The following is a 17,450-nucleotide window of genomic DNA, read 5'->3' on the forward strand; positions in this document are numbered from 1 at the left end:
TTTTGTGTCTGAATAGTATTTATTGTTCTTTTAAATAGGCCTAATGTGGTATCCTGTGGCAAAATGTTTTGATATGATGCATTTTGGCTGTTTAGGGGTTTAAACCTGTAAAATTACAATTTGGCCATTTAAACGTTGCAATAACAAAATGTCTGACAGGCTCTTTCACTAATGCTTTTTATATATATTTATATAGACACCCTATTTTTTAACTACTTGTAAGTTCTATATTTTTACCGATCTTTGTTCAGCGTTGTTGTCCTTGTTTTAGCTGAATGTCTATTTCTATCTTCCTGTAAATTGTTCTTGGAACTGTGCGTAAGTACCATAGCATGTGGTAAGTACACATAGAGCAACTTAAAACCAGAGTCAAATTCCTTGTATGTGTACACATACGTGGCCAAAGAGCTTATTTCTGTTCTGACTTGTGGCTGAATGGTAGCAAATTTCTGCAGTCAGGTTCCTAAATCTAGTGAAAATGCTTCCCAGAAGAGTGGAGGTTGTTACAGCAGCAGATGAATGCCCATGGTTGTGGAATTAGATGTTCAACAATTACATATGGGTAAAATGTTCGTTGTCTCCACATACTGCACTTTGTTTGGGTGTCCAAATACTTTTGGTCATGTGGCGTATGTCTGTCAGCTTTATGTCATGATGGTCCAGGAGTCTGTAGTGGATGGCAGTGACTTGCACATCTTCAACCAAATGAGGGTGTGTTAGTGAAAGATCGGCTGGAATGAAAACTTGCAGATTCTTGGGCCTCGATGACACACAGCGGAGTATCTCAGCTCTGACCAACAGATTTACGGCGTCAACAGGAGCAGCTCCGTGCGAGTTTGAGATTCCGAGGCTAAATCCTCTCAATATTTCCCGTTACAGGAATCCTGCTCCCTACATTCCTGCCCCGTTCTGCTCAGACGAGCCCTATATGGACTGACTGTCTGACCAGTTCACCTAGGAATGCACAGCAGACCTCATCCAATTCGTGTTCGTACAGTTTGAATGTAACATGTAATCATTTCCTCTTTTAAAATCTTCTACATTGCTGTTGGAATGATAAAACCTGAATACATCATGTGGAACAAATGCTCAGACTTGGCTGCAGAGACACTGACAGCTCACAGTAACACTGCAATCAGAAATACAGTATACTCATTGTGTTCTCATTTGTCACATCAGTCAACATTTCGGTTAAAAGGCATCACTTTGGATAACGTGTTTTGCTACAAACCACACACATTTTTTTTTCAGTTTTCTTTTGTAAACTTTACTTAGTCTCATTTATTTGGCTTCGTTTAGCCACTATGAATAAAAGGTTTTTCACAGTTTTTTACAAATAGTGGCAGCTTATTTTTAACCTTTAAAACCTTTAAGAAATACCCATACTTTAAGCTGTTCATATATATATATAGTTCCTGTTCTATTTTTACCTCTCCATATCAGTTTTGGCATGGACTCAGGCTACATTTAGCCCAGTCTGGAGTCATGCCTGAGCCTCAGCAGTCTGGCTGCCTGTGAACAGAAACACAAACTGACTGTGCTGGGTTCAAGGGTAGCTACTGTGAAACCCTTTAAGTACTTCAACATAAAGAAAAAAATCCTTACAGGCTACGTAAAATGTTTTTTTTTTAGTTTTTGATTAGGTACAGCAGGTCTAAGTATGAGATACATTTTTTAATGAAGTTAACCATTTGTCTGGATTAAGAAAAATAGTTTTCTAAACTAAAACCAATAAAGGAGCATGGACACATTGTAATTAGTTTTTATTTTAATTGTCAAGGTCAGGTTATTATATGTTCTATAAATCCTCCAAAGTAGAGGATTTATTTTCATTTCTGATAGAAGGGATAGACATACAGGAAGCAGTACATCATAAAAAAATATATTTTTGATAAATGTCTGCTTCATGAGACAACAAAATAAACTGAACGTGCAGGAATGCACCAGAGGAGACAGGGCGCTGGGAGGAGTGATTCTCCTCTTAAAGATCTATGATCCCCTGAAAAAGATTTAAAAGTAGACTGGAAACCAGACGATTGTGACATTTATGTAGGGAGCAGAAAGCAGCCCAGAGGTTAGAAAAGCTGCAAGGTCACTGTTAAGAAAGCTGGGCCATCGCGGAGGAAGTGTGCTGGATAAAAAACACTGGAATGTCCTGCTCTGCACTGTAACTGCCGTTGTGCCCTTGAGCAAGGCATGAAACCCTTAGCTGCTCCTATAGAGTTGCTGTGGCCACAGTAGATGAATATGTATATAAACAATGTATGCATTTACATATTAAGTATTACTGTTTATCACAGAAGAAGACTAAGAGTCTACAGCCACGCGAGCATCTCTGTGAGGCTGTACTCAGGCACTGTGGTGCTTTGAGCTAAATGCTAACATCAGCATGCTCAAAATGACCATGTTAACATGCTGATGTTTAGCAGGTATAATGTTAACAATGTTCACCCTCTTAGTTTAGCGTGTTAGCATGCTAACATTTGCTAAGAGGCTCATGGGAATATCATTACTTTTGCAGGTATTTGGTCATAAATCAAAGTACTAGACAAATTAAAATTTTGACCTGATGGTGACGCTCGAGGAAAAGTCAGGGAATCACCAAAGTAATACAAAATCATAAATGTCAACCTCATCGTAGCACTTGAGGAAAAGCCTGGGGATCACCAAACTATTATGATACATCGTCTGGGAACTATGAATATCTTCGCCAAGTTTTGTATCAATCCATCCAGTAGATGTTACGTAAAAACTTTGACCTGCTGGTGGTTCTAATGGAAAAGTCAGGAGATCACCAAAGTCATGACGATTCATCCTCTGGGGACCATGATATCTGTACAAAATTATTATTATATTTCAGTCTGGACCAAAGTGGTCCATATAGTGAATCCCATGTGTAAACATATTATGTTGTTATCTTCTGGCATAAAGTTTTGGAACACCAGACAGTTTTCAGATCTGGCCAGGTTTACCACTGTATAAAAATGCTTTGTGTCTTTTTTCCCTTTTTTTTTTTATTTTTTTTTTTTACAGAAATTGATGCCACGTTCTTTCCATTCCTGTCTTATGACAACCCTGAATTCCAGACTGGTTCTTTAGGCTGTAATCCAAAGAGATTGCTCTATCTCCACTGTATTTCTCCCACCACCTCCTCCGCTTTCCTTCTGTCTTTTAATCTCCCGCTTGGCCTTCGTCCTCCTGTCTCTTTGAGAGGTGGAAGGAATGTGTCAGGTCCTTTGCCCTTTCGTGTTCTTGTTTTCTGTACAAATTACAGAGAAATGGATGCTGTCCATGCGAATGATTTTGCTTGCTTGTGGACAGCTGAGTTAAGCAGAGCTCTTATTGTTTTCAACTTGTGCAGGCTGACAAAGGTCTTTATTTACTGTATCTGCAGAAATGTGGAGGGTTACATGCCCAGTACAATCACAGTCCGAACAAGGCCATTGAGAAGGTCCACTAGAGCATCTGGGTGCAGTTCTGTGTCTTGTTCAATGGCGCTTCACCTTTACTGTATTTAGTGCAACGCCAGACTGGAGGACTAGAGGAGAGGTCCAATAATCCAGTTTTGAGTCCTAAAACCCACTTTCATTAGCTTGTTAAAGCCACTAAGCCTTTATATTTTAGTCTAAGATAAAATAAATCTTAACATCCCATTTATGAATCTTGAAAATATAGTTGTTCCAATTGAAGTTCAATAGCTAGCGTAGTGTTTGCGTGAAGGTGAAGAGTTGAGTGAACTAGGCTATAACTGAGGAAGAGCTCACTTAAAAAAAACACTGTCATTTTTCATTTTAATGTCTAATTTAGTGCAGTCTCAAAAACCTTATCCTTGAAAGAATTATAGAAATTCCTGGCAGTAAATTTCATGGGCCATTATTAGTTCAAGATTTAGGGATGATTCCTTTGTAATTCATATCAACAGAGCTATAATACATGAGAAATGGGGCTGTTTAAATATAATAAATAAACTTAAAATCTCATTGGACACACTCCTCATGTCTAAATATAACTAAGTGAGGCCCGGAGTCAGGAATTAACAAAATGCAGTAGAGGTAATGTCCTTTGTTTTGATTACTGTATTAATTTCCTGCATTGTAGTGTATATTTCATAATATATCACATATTGCTTGACTTACTCTTTTTTACTCAACTTTTCTCCAATTCTTTAGCTTTTATTCTTTTGTTTTCTCACTTTCATATTGCACCTGCCCTTTCTTGTTTGGACTTTACACACCGTCTTTAAATATATATATATAAATATATTTAAATATCCTCAATGTATCAAGAGTAGTTGAGAGTCTGAGTAACTAGTAATGTGTCTTTTCTGTTTGTCTAGGCCACATACAGTGTTTGACCTAGTGTGTTTGCGTCAGTTTACATTTAACGGGCAATGAGACTTAAATACGACAAACGGACTGCATGGGGAAGCATTAGGAGTCAAGGAATGTCTCTCGGTGATGGACAACTGATACAACCGTATTGTCTTGATTGAGTAAATCTCTTACCCAATAGCCAAGCAAGTAAAATCATTCAATTATTAATTATAATAATTTTCATTTGCACACTCATGCTCTTGTTATGGCTTTTACCTGCTGTCAAAATGTTTTGGAAATAAGCAACAGAATGCACTTCTGCCTTCCTTGCAGTAAAACTGACAATTTAAATGAACTGTAAAATATAGCTGAAGGACCATTCATCTAATTTCCTGAAAAGTCCAAGTTTTCTGGGACAGCAAAAAAGAAACAACAACAATGATATAGTGTAGCGCAGGACAGACAGATACAGAACATTTCAAATATTTAGCAACTCACAAATGAATTTGGGTTCAGTTCATATTTTCAGTTACATCAAATAAGGTGCACTGAGGAATTTGACCTGCACCTGGATGGCAGAAACAGGGTCCAAATATGCACTTTCTTGCAAACTCCAAATTCCATTCACTGCCTGTTTGGGTCCTATAACCGTTACATAATGCATATTCTACATATTCTACATGTCAGCCACACGTTGCTGATGAAATCCCTCAATTTATGGACCAGCTCAAGACGAGTCACCCATTGTGGAATGTCTGCTGAAACAGGCCCTGTTGTGTTCTAATTATAACCTGACTTCCCTTACTTCTTTGGAGTTTAACCTTTTAAAGTTTTTTTTTTTTTGCCTTCCTGTATCGATCCTCAGATGTAACGTTTACGATAAGAAGCAGACAAAAGCAGAATACAACGGGGGCCTATTTTAAGACATTCCACAATGACTCATCCTGCCTTTTTTAACCTTTCACCGCACTTCTTCCTTTACATTTCCTACATGGATCATTTTTGTGTTTATGTATTGATAAAGTTCTGTCTATGAATTTAGAATTCTTGGCTGTGTTTGCCTGCCTTCCCACTTCTGTGTCTGTCTAGCTACCTATCTACTGATTCATTTATCACAAATACTTCTCAGCATCATCAATGTGACATCATTGTCCACTCCTTTGCAGCTTTTAAGAACCCCAAACCTCTGGGAATCCATATTGCGAGGGGCCAATATCCTCTGGAAAAACATCTGGGGGAAACTCAACAATAAACCAGTGATTTACTCCAATTAGATAATCCCAACAGGACAAATTCTGGGTCAAGCGCCCGCCTGCCCTCCTACGCTCCCTGTCAGGCTCAGGTGAGTGGGATAGTCTGTTGGCAGCTAACGGGTTAGTGTCTGTCTCCCCCCTACACCTCCTCACTTCATCCCTTCACCCCCCTTCATCTCAGAGGGCTATATATTGGAGGTTGTGACTCGTCTGCATCTTAAGCATCACTCGCACCCGCAGACACTCAAACACACGCGTGTCTGGTTCATTTTGAGCGACGGCTCGGACGAAGAGCATACTCTAGCGATGAGGTCCCTGTTGAAGCTGGTTGTGATTCTGTTTTGCGTGCAGAGCGGAGAGAGCCACTGGCTGAGAACACTGATTGGTAAGTGCTGGCTGAAGGGAAGGTCGTGACCTATGACCTTTTGGCTAAAATCTAATTTTGCTTGCTTTGAGAGCAATGTGTTAACTATTGTGTCTAGACTTGAATATGTATCACTTTAAATTTTGATATTTGATATATAAGTTATTCATTTTTAGTTAAGAGTATAAATAATGTCTCTAAAATGTGGCTAAAGCTTGAAATTAGTTGCCACTTGCTGTCAAGTATTACTTTATTTAATTTTCTACCAGTAATTTTGTACATCAGATGTGTAGATAACTCTTTCTGCCTTTTCCAGATCAGGAACAAGAAACAGCATCTCCACACAAGTCACCAAATGATGACAAGAGAAACGGAGATGCAGCTGCAGAAGACGGCCAAACAGAAGCTTCTGGAGTCAGCCCATCGCCAGATCCCATCATCCCGATCCCAGTCCGGTCACGCCGCTCTACTCTAGACTCCCATTGTAGCCTGCGCTCCATCCTGCTGCAGGTTCGAGACCTCGGGCTGGGCTACGACTCAGACGAGACCGTCCTCTTCAAGTACTGCAGTGGGACGTGTCCCCACGTTCGCTCCAACCACGACCTCACCCTTACCAACCTGTTGCTAAGCGGGGTGCTCCCTCAACCTGCACCTGGGGAGCTGTGGCACAACACGCCTTGCTGCAGGCCCACCCACCACGAGGACATAGCCTTCCTCGATAACTCGCACCGCTGGCACAAGGTGGAGAAGCTGTCGGCCGCAGGCTGCAGCTGTGTGGGCTAGACAGCTGAGCGTAGACGGTTGAAGAGGGGAGGTGAGAGAGTAGGGGTGTATGGGGATGGTTCGTGAGGACAAGGCGATTCGGAGAGGACAAGTTTGCTGACAGGTTCTCTTGTAATGTCTGTAAATGAAGTGTTTCATTCCAAAATGACATACTGTTGAGGAAGCTGAACCCTATTCTTACAAAGTTATTTATGTCAAAATCAATGAGCACAAAATTAAGCTATTTTTTTTCACTTTTGGGTGAAAACCTCATGAATCCAGTGGTGATAATTTAAATGTTTTGATTTCAACTGGTGATCTCATGGGCCTCAGTTGGATTAGAATTTTATTACTTTTGGCATTTGCAAACTAAAAAACTACTCTGATAGCAGTCAAGCTAAAAAAAAAAAAAAAATAGAAAAAACATCAGGGGAGTTTTTCATCTGACGTTAGCAAAAAATACATATAGGAAATTAGCTCTTCAAATGTAAGTACTTTTTTAAAAATGAAAGCACTGCTCAGCTGATTCTGCCCTATTCTGAATCTGGATTTCCTGACAAAGCAGTCTAAAAAGGGTACAACTGAGCAGAGACATGATTCTACTACCAAATACTTGACTATTTTGTAAATAAGCTGACATGTATTTATTTAAAATCTTCAGTGCAATTTTGGGGTTAATAATAGAACGGATCATATGTACGAAGCTGCGTAGATACACCTTGTGGTTTGACAGCTGAGTGAAGTTCTTCACAATTCACACTTATTCGTCAATAGTCCAGATACAGCTTTTAAAAATGTATTTATGTAAGATAAGTTATTTATTTATTTGTTGCCATTCTTTTGTCATGCTGATTAACTTATTTTTTAATGTGCCTATCTCTATGTTCATTGTGTGTACAGTTCCTAATAAAGATAAACTTGTACAGAACTAAGCAGTGTGGTGGGAGTATCATTAGTCTAAAGAGATAATTACATGTGGTGTAATGTATACAAGAAAATGTTTATTCAAGGTTTTGTACAAAAATATATGTTTTGCACACATACAAAAATCAAAGTCCTAGATCCTTTTGTTAATTATTATGATTCACGCATTAACTAAAATTAAATTCACATCCAGATCATGTACTCTGTACATCTGTGAACCAGAGTTCAACATCATTTTTTTTTTTTATTTGTGTCAGCTGGTATGTTCAACATTGGCTTTCCTCTCTAGAGAACTAAATCTTTGTAAAGCTAACAGTCATAAAGACAGACTGATAATCTGTAGTTAGCTGTACCTGAATGGCCACTGTGTATCTATGTATCTATGTATCTCACTTCTGACCAAAATAAACCTTTTCCCCCCTTGGTCATTTACAAGTTTACATAGACTCAAAAGGATCTTATTCAAGTTGAGCTGCCCACATGAGCCTTTGAAACTTTATGATTCAGTTTCATGTTTCGTGAATATTCCCTTTTTGACAAGACAAAGAAATAACAATCATTGTAGGAATCTGTCATTTTCCTGGTGCCTCTGATAAATATCTGATTGATCAGGCATGCGTACTGTTCACTGGTCCTACACTGTATCACATTTGTCAGATATGCCAGGGTTCAGGTTCTGCTGGAAATGCTCACATTGCAAAAAATGTACTTATTCCAGTAGCAAACCTCCAACAACCCTGTGTTTACAGACACAAAAACTAAATGTGGGAGTAAGATGTTTTCATGCCACCATAAGGTTTATCAGGTTTTAAAGTTATGATGTTTACAGACTGTATCTTATTGGAATAACAGAAAAATTAATCCTCTCAGCATGTAAATGTAGCTTTTGACTACTTTCACCATGTCTATGTGGCCATCGCATCCTCCTCTGTCTCTGCGCCCCACACCTGAACACGCCCCTCCATGGCTGTGAGGAGGCAGGTCTCTGTCGGGTGGAAGGACAACGACTGGACAACAGCTTTCCCCACTGGCAGTTTCAAGGACAAAGATCCCTGGAGGTAAGAAAAACAACAAATGCAAACATTATACAGTATTTGTATGCTTTCAGTACACTTTCTACATCTGTTTCTAACATAAGGTATTTGTCTGAAATTTGGTGGACAAATTTCTAATTTTGGAGGACTTATTGATTTTAAAACATAATTATCCTGCGTTCATGTGCTGGTGGGATGAAACTCAGAGGTTACAGGCTGCTGTTCTGCATGATGGAGAGCTGTTTAGCATTGGTGGAGTGCCAACTAGCTCCCTCTTTTCTCTGTTTCTGTCCACTTGAGTTTTGTAAAATGCTTATGATGAACCCATTATGTTAATAGAACTATGAACATAAATGTAACCAGACACTTACTTCCACCAGGTCCCAGCAGTAGACGTGTCCGTCCTCTGAGCAGCTCAGGACATGGGTGTCTTTACTGGACAGGCAGCAGTCCAGCTTATAGCCCTTCATCTTGTGTCCTGTATACCTGAGAGAAACAAACAAACATAAACATCATAACAATATGAGTCTGAATTAATATGTATTACTTTGTCAATAAATGTTCAGCAAACTGCAGGGCTTCACATACATACAAACAGTACAGGGAGTGGACAAAAAAACAGACACACTTTTACAATCAATAAATGCTACCTTTTTGAATCTTGCAATGTTTACTTTTGATTGTGGCTGTGTCAGAATGGTGTTGACTCGACTCTACGGTAATTTTTGAGTTTTTTCTTGGGCTGAGCTGGTTTAGAGAGATACAGTAAATATGGCACAAACTGCCATTGGTGGCATTTGAACAACAATGAGCTATTGAGCGTTGATGTTCAAATGCTGAAATTATGACAGCTCTAATACCTTTTCAGTGTGATATTACCCTTCAAGATGATTAATCCTCATTGCTTTTGTTTTTTGCAGATTTTTACCCAAAAATACTGAGATTTTTAGAAGGAGCAGATTGGTTTAAAAGGATTTACACCCACATTTCTTGGTCATTGTGCATTCAAAATGTGTTACGTGTCCTGCTGCAAGAAGACACTGTTCACCACAGTGTACACTGAGTCATGTCCTGTTGGGGTTCAAAAATTCTTTCACTGATTTAAAGTGAGGTGAAATATAGAGAGCAATCGCAAGTGAGCTGCCTAGTCCCTCAAGGTAATTAAAAACAGTAAACATTCCGCACCGTAAAGAGTTTTGTTACTTGAATCAAATTTTCACTTGGATTTCTGCATTACCTATATTCATAATCCAATTTTCAGATGTTTTATAATATGAAAAAAGATTTTCAAAATAAAAACTGATGAATGAGGCCTTGTAATACTGTGTGCCTGTTTTACAATTTAGATTTTTAGACAAAAAAATCTAAATTCACTTAAAAAGTAAGTGAAGCCACGATAGGGACACACGATGGGGGCACACCACACTGAAAAGGAGACTGATCAGCACTCACTCTCCCAGCATTTCCCCGGTGCTCTTGTCCAGTAGCCTGACTGTTGAATCTAGACTGGAGCTCAGAGTGCACTGAGCGTCCTGACTGAAACACACACATGTGATGGGGCCTGGAACACACAAATGTATACACACGTTACAGGTTTTGCATTTTCATGCACGAAGATCGTAAATAAAGGTTTACAAAAGTCATTACTTTACTTTCACTACTATTACTACTACTACTACTACAACAATTGGTATAGCTACTGCTGTTATTGTTTTACTCTTGATGAATGTTTAAAAGATATTATGAAAAAGATTACTAACTGCTGATGAAGTCAACATGCAGTTGTCCCATTCTCAGGTCGTAGCGCCTCACTCTGCCATCCACCGACCTAAACACAAGATAATTGTTTTCAAAGAGTGCCGCAGTGAAATCTCTGTCTGAATGAGCAGGAGATATAAGTGATATACATTTGTGATCAATACAATCTTAAGATCAACTCAAACATGTGGATGACATATTGGCTTTCATGGCACAAACTACATCTACTGTGCTAACCCAGTAAGCAGCTCGTGTTGTGCCACCTTCAGGCTGCTGATTCCGTCCCGAGCCTCGTCTAGAACCTGGATGGGCTCAAATCTTCTGGACCTGGTGTCCCAACATCGAACTGTCCCATCTATGGACCCTGGATGAGGAGAACACACACAAACACACACACACACACACACAGAGTGGCAAGATATTTCACATAATACACATTGCAATATCCAAGAAAATACACAGTGTATACTGAATAATGTATTGTGCATTGTAGGCATTTTACATAAGTGAAGACTCACCAGACAAAATGACAGTTGCCTCCTCGTTAAACTGGACACAGTTTACTTTCTGTGAGCAGAAAATTTGAGTGAGATATACAAAAATTAAAAGAATAAAAACAAATAAACCAAAAATATGGAGACACAAAAGAACAAGAAAAGTGACACTGTACAGGTGCAACATCAAAAAAAAAAACATGAAAGGCATTTTAAATTAAATGGACATGATGAGAAAAAAAAACTATAGAATTGGGCTACGCAGAGTTATAAACAGCAGAACTGACCCCAGCGTGACCTCTGAGTTTGCGTATGACCTGGCCTGTGGCGACATCCCACAGGATCAATGTTTTATCAGAGCTGCAGGAGCAAATCTGGCTGTTGTCATAGGAACTGTTGAAACAGCCAATGAGAAACAAACACTGTTACTTCTTGCAGGGGGGTGAAGATCTCTTCAGGACACCTTTTCAGGATTTTGTCTTATTCACGTGTTTACAACTTACACTAATTTATCGTGTATTTTGATTCGATATTTGCTGAATTAACCTTCCAGACACACTGTGGAGGAGGCTGTGACAATTCTCTCACCCATCAGCATCCAGAACCTCGTATCCATGGCCACTGTAGGTCTTCAGCAGGGTCCCTCGGCTCACACTCCACAGCTTTAGAGATTTGTCACTGCCACAAGACAGTAGGTAGTTCCCATCAGCTGACCAAGCAGGGAGACATGAGACAGAGGCAGGTATAAGCTAATGACATTTCATGGACGACTCTTGACTCACATGGAGAGTTCACACTCAGGGTGCTAGAGACTGTGTGCTTTGACAAAATAAAATAAGTATGACACAATAACAATAAAGGACATACTGTATTAACGTGTGCTGTTAAATTACCTGGACTGCTGTCAGACTACATGCATGTCTTCATATCTTGAACATTAGTTTAACCCAGATCTCTCATGACAAGCAAGCTACTTATGCCAACATATCAACAGTTTCAACATTAGGATGATAAATATTTTGCCTGTTTCTCACCATTGAAGCGAACAGCCCTGACAGCTCCTTGCTCGCAGTCTATGGTCCTGAGCAGATGTTGAGGAAGCTGAGGAGCCTGAGGTTTAGGCTGAGGGAACGCCATGACATTACCTGTGTGGAAAAACACAACATAAACATGTGAGCCACACTAACAACTCCCCCTTCAATGCAGTTAATGGTGGTGTAGTTTTATACTCTTTTTACACTTTGTTCAACAAAGCTTTAAATACTGCTACACTAACTACAAGCTAGGGTTGTATTATTTCTTGAAAATGAATGCACTTCATTAGCTTTCTCAAAGGACACTAATGAAGTTACCAAGGAAACTAATGGAGTTATGGAAGTTTATGGGATACATTTTGGTCTAGTTACTAGCTTGAACAGTGGATTATTTAGACAGAACTAGCGTGTTTTACTAAATAGCAAACAGCTTTATATAGTTAAGTTATAGCTAACGTTAATCATTTCCTACTCACAGCAGTTTTTCCGTGCTACTTACTTAGTTAACTTACTCGAACCGTTTTACCAGAGTTCAATTTCAGGGGAGTGCCATGTTGATATTCCTGGTGCAATTAGTATAATAATAATAACAATACGTTTATCCCCTGTTTGTAACCATCAACAGCTTCTTCCATTCATTTTACCCATCATGTTTGCTAGTACACGCAATGCACACTGGGATCACACACTCCTATCAAAATAAATGTTCAAAAACCTTCCCCCAGTTTCATCTTGGGCTGCGGATTACTTTACGCTATTATTTTGAAATCCACCGGATATAACGCCCCCCTTTACTCCATTCATGACGAGGCCGATCAGCTGTCTTTCGGTTATCGGAGTTTAAATTTCTTAATAATAAGTCACACCAGGAGCGCATTGTAACACATTATGTCTTCCAACAATATGGCAGACCCGAGGAGACAAAATAAGATTTTAAGGTGAGTATTTCATACAGAAAAACAGAAGTTTTTCTTGATGGAATTAGCTAACCATATTAGCTTGGTTAACGGTAGCTAAGTGCTAACTAGCTAACCTTTAACACAACTCATGAGGATATCTTAAAGGGATTAGCGATTATATGACTTAGCTGTGGGATTTATACACCACCGAACACCCAACAAATAATGATAATTGATAATATGTAGTCGACTGTCAGTGACTTAATAATTGGTCCCTAAACAGTTTTAGCAAATGGGTTTTTTTTCCATCTGTGTCTCATTGCTATTTGCCCTTGTCTCATTCATGACAGTCAGTTAGCAAGTCTTTAGTCTGTGTGTGAGACCACAGACTAAAGAACGAGTGAATGTGTCTCTGACACCTTTACAGAAGCAAAGACGACTGTAGTCAATCTGGTCCCATTAAGGTGACTTAACACTGTATGGCCATAACTATGTGGACACCTATGTCCACATATTGTAGTGTAATTTTGGTCTGGGCCTCGTAGTTAGCCTCTTTAGCTCCAGTGAAGGGAAACATTGTGAGAACAATTTGATGAAGGCCCTTTCCTGTTTCAAAAGTGACAAAACCAGGTCCATAATGAAATGGTTGGACCTCACTAATGCTCTTTTAGCTGAATGGGAGCAAATCCCTGCTGCCAGAAGTGGAGGCTGTTTTAATATGAAAGTAATACCCATGGTTTTTGAATGTAATGTTGTTCAACAATCACATATGGGTGTAATGTGCTATTGTATTAGTAACATTTAACCAGTGGTGTAACAGTGAATCTCGCATAAAGAATTAAATGCTTGTTAGATTGTGTTTTTGGTTAAGCAAAGTTTGTGGTGTCGCAGGTACAAGCCGCCCAGCACAGAGACCAATCCCACACTGGAGGACCCCACGCCCGACTACATGAACCTGCTCGGCATGATCTTCAGCATGTGTGGACTGATGCTCAAGGTGACCTACACACATTCACCCTCACATTAAAACCACTGTGACTCCCATCTCTCCCTTGTGCTCTACCTCTTTGGACGTTCACGTGTTTGTTTGTGTGTCCACACTAAAGGGGTGTTGCCCCTTAATGGTAGACCTTGGTCCAGTTCAATTGTTCCATTTAGAAGATTAAAGGTAAACTCACTTTTTTTAGATGAAAGGATGAAGGCCAGCTTTTGACTTTCAACACTAAGGGCACTGTAAATTAAACAAAGAGGGGAGCACAGCAGGCTCATGTGGCCTCCCAGTCCAATAGTAGATCATTTGTTTGATTGATTGTCTTCCCATCAACAAACAACTATTTTTACTTGTCTGTCTATCTATCTCCATAGTAAACTTCATCTGCTGAGCCTTGTTCATTGGACATCAAATGAACAAGGCTCAGCATATATAAATATACATTTAGATCTTTCTATTATTCCACAAGCTTGTACAGCTAACCTTTGTAACCTGTGTGTTGTGTGTGTTTCAGCTGAAGTGGTGTGCCTGGATCGCAGTCTACTGCTCTTTCATCAGCTTTGCAAACTCCAGAAGTTCAGAGGACACCAAACAGATGATGAGCAGCTTCATGTGAGTATACAGCACCATGTGTTTATGCATACAGGATATACTGTATGTGTGTCCTCCTTGTGCACCTTTTTATACCTAATTTAAATACCTACATCGTGTTACATCACTACACTGCACAGCACAGCATGCTATTTACCAGCAATGTCATTCTGAGAGGGTTGTACCAAAGAGACCAGAAGAAAAGATCTAAAACGAGTGAGTCCAGCTTCTGGATGAAGTGCTGGCTGCTGAGGAGACAGCTTGAATTTCTATCTTAGTTTTGTTTAACCTGGAGATAATTTGATATTGTAGTATATTGCCTTACAGTGGAATCCATCTTGAAGAAATGGTCATAACATGTTATCGTTTTTACAAAATGTCCACATTAATGATTCTAAACAAATTGTAATTAAAAACGGAATGAATCGTTCAAGTTTTACATTTCTGAATACTTTTGTATGTAATGCATAATAGTGTAACACAGTTAATCACGTTGTTTTACATACATTTGCCATATTGCTATAAATGTTGATATCAGAAAAATATTCTTGTCAGTATCCTGATATTGAATTCAACCATATTGTCTAGCCCAAGGCTCCCCCCTGCATTTGCCAGAGAAGTGTGCTCACTCGAAAACTTGAATTTGGTCAAACCGTGAGATGTTGCAAGTCTTAGTTATGAAAAGGGCTAATAAAGGTACTGTGTTTACACTGAAGTCTTGAATTATGCAGCTTTACAACTGTAGGTTAGACTAGCCTCTGTCTGGGACTGGGACTTGAGATGAGCCAACTCTAATGTCCAAAAGCTTTTAACTGTCTGACCTCCAGGGGTGGTACATTTCCATTTGCTTATAAAAGAGTACTATAGTAGGGCACCTGTCCAGGCCTCGCAGACAGATTTGCAATGAGGGGAAAAACCTTCTGGTCCATCGTCTAGATGAGGTTGAATTAAAGACAAGCTTGATGCACTCATAGTTTAGTAACGCAAAATGTTTGGCTCAGCAAATAATGTCAGACAATGAACTTAATGCACCAGCCTCGTGTGCATAAAAGCTGGTTCAAGGCCAGTTTTAGGACAATTGTCAATAGCCAAGATATGATGCAAGTATCCCTGTGTTATTAAACAAAGGTGAGTGCCTATACAAGATGAAAGAGCTGTGGATGGCAGGTTTGTCATTGGGTGAATCTGCCTTCACACATGTTTGGATCAATTAACCCCACAATGGCTTCACATGGCCCAGGGATAAATTCTCCATACTTACATCATTACTAATCAGACCTGTGCTCGCCTGCATTGTTTCATAATATGCCAACTTGTCAGCAAAATATCTCGCTGAATAAGTAAAAGACAACTGGAGTGTGTTTTTTTCTTTATAGGCAATAAGTAAAAAGCAATTTTAAAAAGTTACACAAACAAAGGTGCTCAAGGACCGCAACAAATGCAAACATGAAAGAAAATTCCAAGGTAGCAAAACTATTCGTCTGCACCTCAATAAAGACTTGCAGAGGTGTCAAATCGATGTTATGAAAGTTTTTTTTTTTCTCCAGACTGAGTCAGTCTCAAAATAATCCTTAATTCATATGTTCTTTACTCTTTTTAAATAATTTAACTGCAAATGACATTATAAATTACGCACTTCCTGTAACATTTATGGATTACACTAAAATTGCACACTTAACATGAGGTTTACTCCCGCTCTCTGTGCTGTCTGCAGGCTGTCCATCTCAGCAGTTGTGATGTCCTACCTCCAGAACCCACAGCCAATGTCGCCGCCATGGTAACCAAGGGCCAATCACAGAATAACACAGAAGTAAATTGTGAATGCTGGAGTTGGTGACGAAACAGCTGATTGGCTCCCCTGGCCATCATGGAGGAAAAACAGAGGCGGAAAGGAAGATAATGTGATAGAAAGAGAAGAAGCGAGAGAAAACAGATGACCGGGGGGGCAGTAAAGAGGACTACGTCAAAGTGGAGAGCTCACATGGTCTTTGACTGTGTTCTCATGTTTTTCTCTTTTTAACCTTTTCTAAGTTTGTTTGTTGATGAAAAATTTTACTGCTCGGCTGATCTGTTGCAGGATTTCGTAAATAAAGCGGTATGGTTTTAAAAAGAACTGCTTGCGTTTTGTCTTTGGAAGAACATGTTAATACCATACTCACATCACATTTAACGTTACATTATTTACTAGTCTATAACTTGTAAATACTCTTTATGTCAACATCCTTGTGGTAATTACTTTGTGCTAAATAACAGGAAGTGGCTTAAAAGCAAACACTGATTCCTCCCTTCAAGTAAAGTCAGCCATTCAATTTTTATTCAATTCAGTTTACTTTATTTCAGCAAGATAATTAACAATAAAAAATAAAAAACAATGCCAGATAGCCTGTCATTCAGGGCCTAAATTACAATTGTTATTAGACATATAGTCATATAACTATGTAAAGTTGTCAGATTGTGTGAACACTTGCAACTAAACATGGGAATCTTTATTAACGCTAGCATTAATTTATGAAGTGAATGTTGCATGAAGCCCACCTCACCCACAGTAAATTGTGAGATTATACGAATGTAATTTAAGTCTTAAATATCAGATATGAAAGAGTAGTTGCTCACAGGTAACCCAGATAAAGAATTGACTCCCTTTGTTGTACAGAATTCTTCCATACTGGAGTTTGAGTGTGTACGTTTAGGTCTTATGTAGTACACACAGCAGCAGACACTGATCTGTGAGAGGTTTCCCTCATCTTCTCTGTTCATGAGGTGTTCATCTGGTAATCAACCACACACACACACACACACACTTAGGACTATCCCCCTCCGGCCTCTCATTTAGTAAGGGCACAGCTCTTTCTCCTCTACAAAACATGTAGACGCACACAGCATTAACTGCTTGTGTGTGTGTGTGTGTGTGTGCTGATGATGATGGACAGGAAGCTGGGGAGTCAGCTGCATGCTAGACTGATTTAGTGGCATATAACTCATGTCTCTCCAGGCCCGACTCTGCTGAAGCCACACAGAGTGAGTACTCGGGCT

At 39.4% G+C, this 17,450-nt stretch overlaps 3 protein-coding genes across 4 annotated transcripts; 2 read left to right on the top strand and 1 right to left on the bottom strand.

The window, feature by feature from the left end:
- Window positions 1–5,087: 5,087 nt before the first annotated feature.
- LOC122873627 (persephin) lies at window positions 5,088–7,556 on the top strand. The gene is made up of 2 exons (XM_044190593.1): window positions 5,088–5,951; window positions 6,247–7,556. The coding sequence occupies exons 1-2, from the start codon at window positions 5,873–5,875 to the stop codon at window positions 6,711–6,713; spliced, it is 546 nt and encodes a 181-aa protein (XP_044046528.1). The 5' UTR covers window positions 5,088–5,872; the 3' UTR covers window positions 6,714–7,556.
- A 117-nt stretch (window positions 7,557–7,673) lies between these two features.
- wdr83 (WD repeat domain containing 83) lies at window positions 7,674–12,609 on the bottom strand. Of its 2 annotated transcripts, none has more exons than XM_044190591.1 (10): window positions 12,436–12,609; window positions 11,937–12,047; window positions 11,491–11,611; window positions 11,190–11,295; window positions 10,927–10,975; window positions 10,646–10,772; window positions 10,411–10,478; window positions 10,103–10,211; window positions 9,022–9,136; window positions 7,674–8,668 (listed from the first exon to the last, which is right to left on the bottom strand). In XM_044190591.1, the coding sequence occupies exons 2-10, from the start codon at window positions 12,037–12,039 to the stop codon at window positions 8,522–8,524; spliced, it is 945 nt and encodes a 314-aa protein (XP_044046526.1). In that variant the 5' UTR covers window positions 12,040–12,047; window positions 12,436–12,609; the 3' UTR covers window positions 7,674–8,521. The 2 variants fall into 2 exon arrangements, with proteins under 2 accessions (XP_044046526.1, XP_044046527.1); XM_044190592.1 differs by having other exon boundaries at window positions 12,449–12,600.
- An 85-nt stretch (window positions 12,610–12,694) lies between these two features.
- Window positions 12,695–16,530, top strand: wdr83os (WD repeat domain 83 opposite strand). The gene is made up of 4 exons (XM_044190595.1): window positions 12,695–12,874; window positions 13,727–13,832; window positions 14,341–14,438; window positions 16,132–16,530. The coding sequence occupies exons 1-4, from the start codon at window positions 12,825–12,827 to the stop codon at window positions 16,196–16,198; spliced, it is 321 nt and encodes a 106-aa protein (XP_044046530.1). The 5' UTR covers window positions 12,695–12,824; the 3' UTR covers window positions 16,199–16,530.
- Window positions 16,531–17,450: the final 920 nt, after the last annotated feature.

This window comes from Siniperca chuatsi, linkage group LG3 (assembly GCF_020085105.1).
Source record: "Siniperca chuatsi isolate FFG_IHB_CAS linkage group LG3, ASM2008510v1, whole genome shotgun sequence".
Taxonomy (NCBI): Eukaryota; Metazoa; Chordata; class Actinopteri; order Centrarchiformes; family Sinipercidae; genus Siniperca; species Siniperca chuatsi.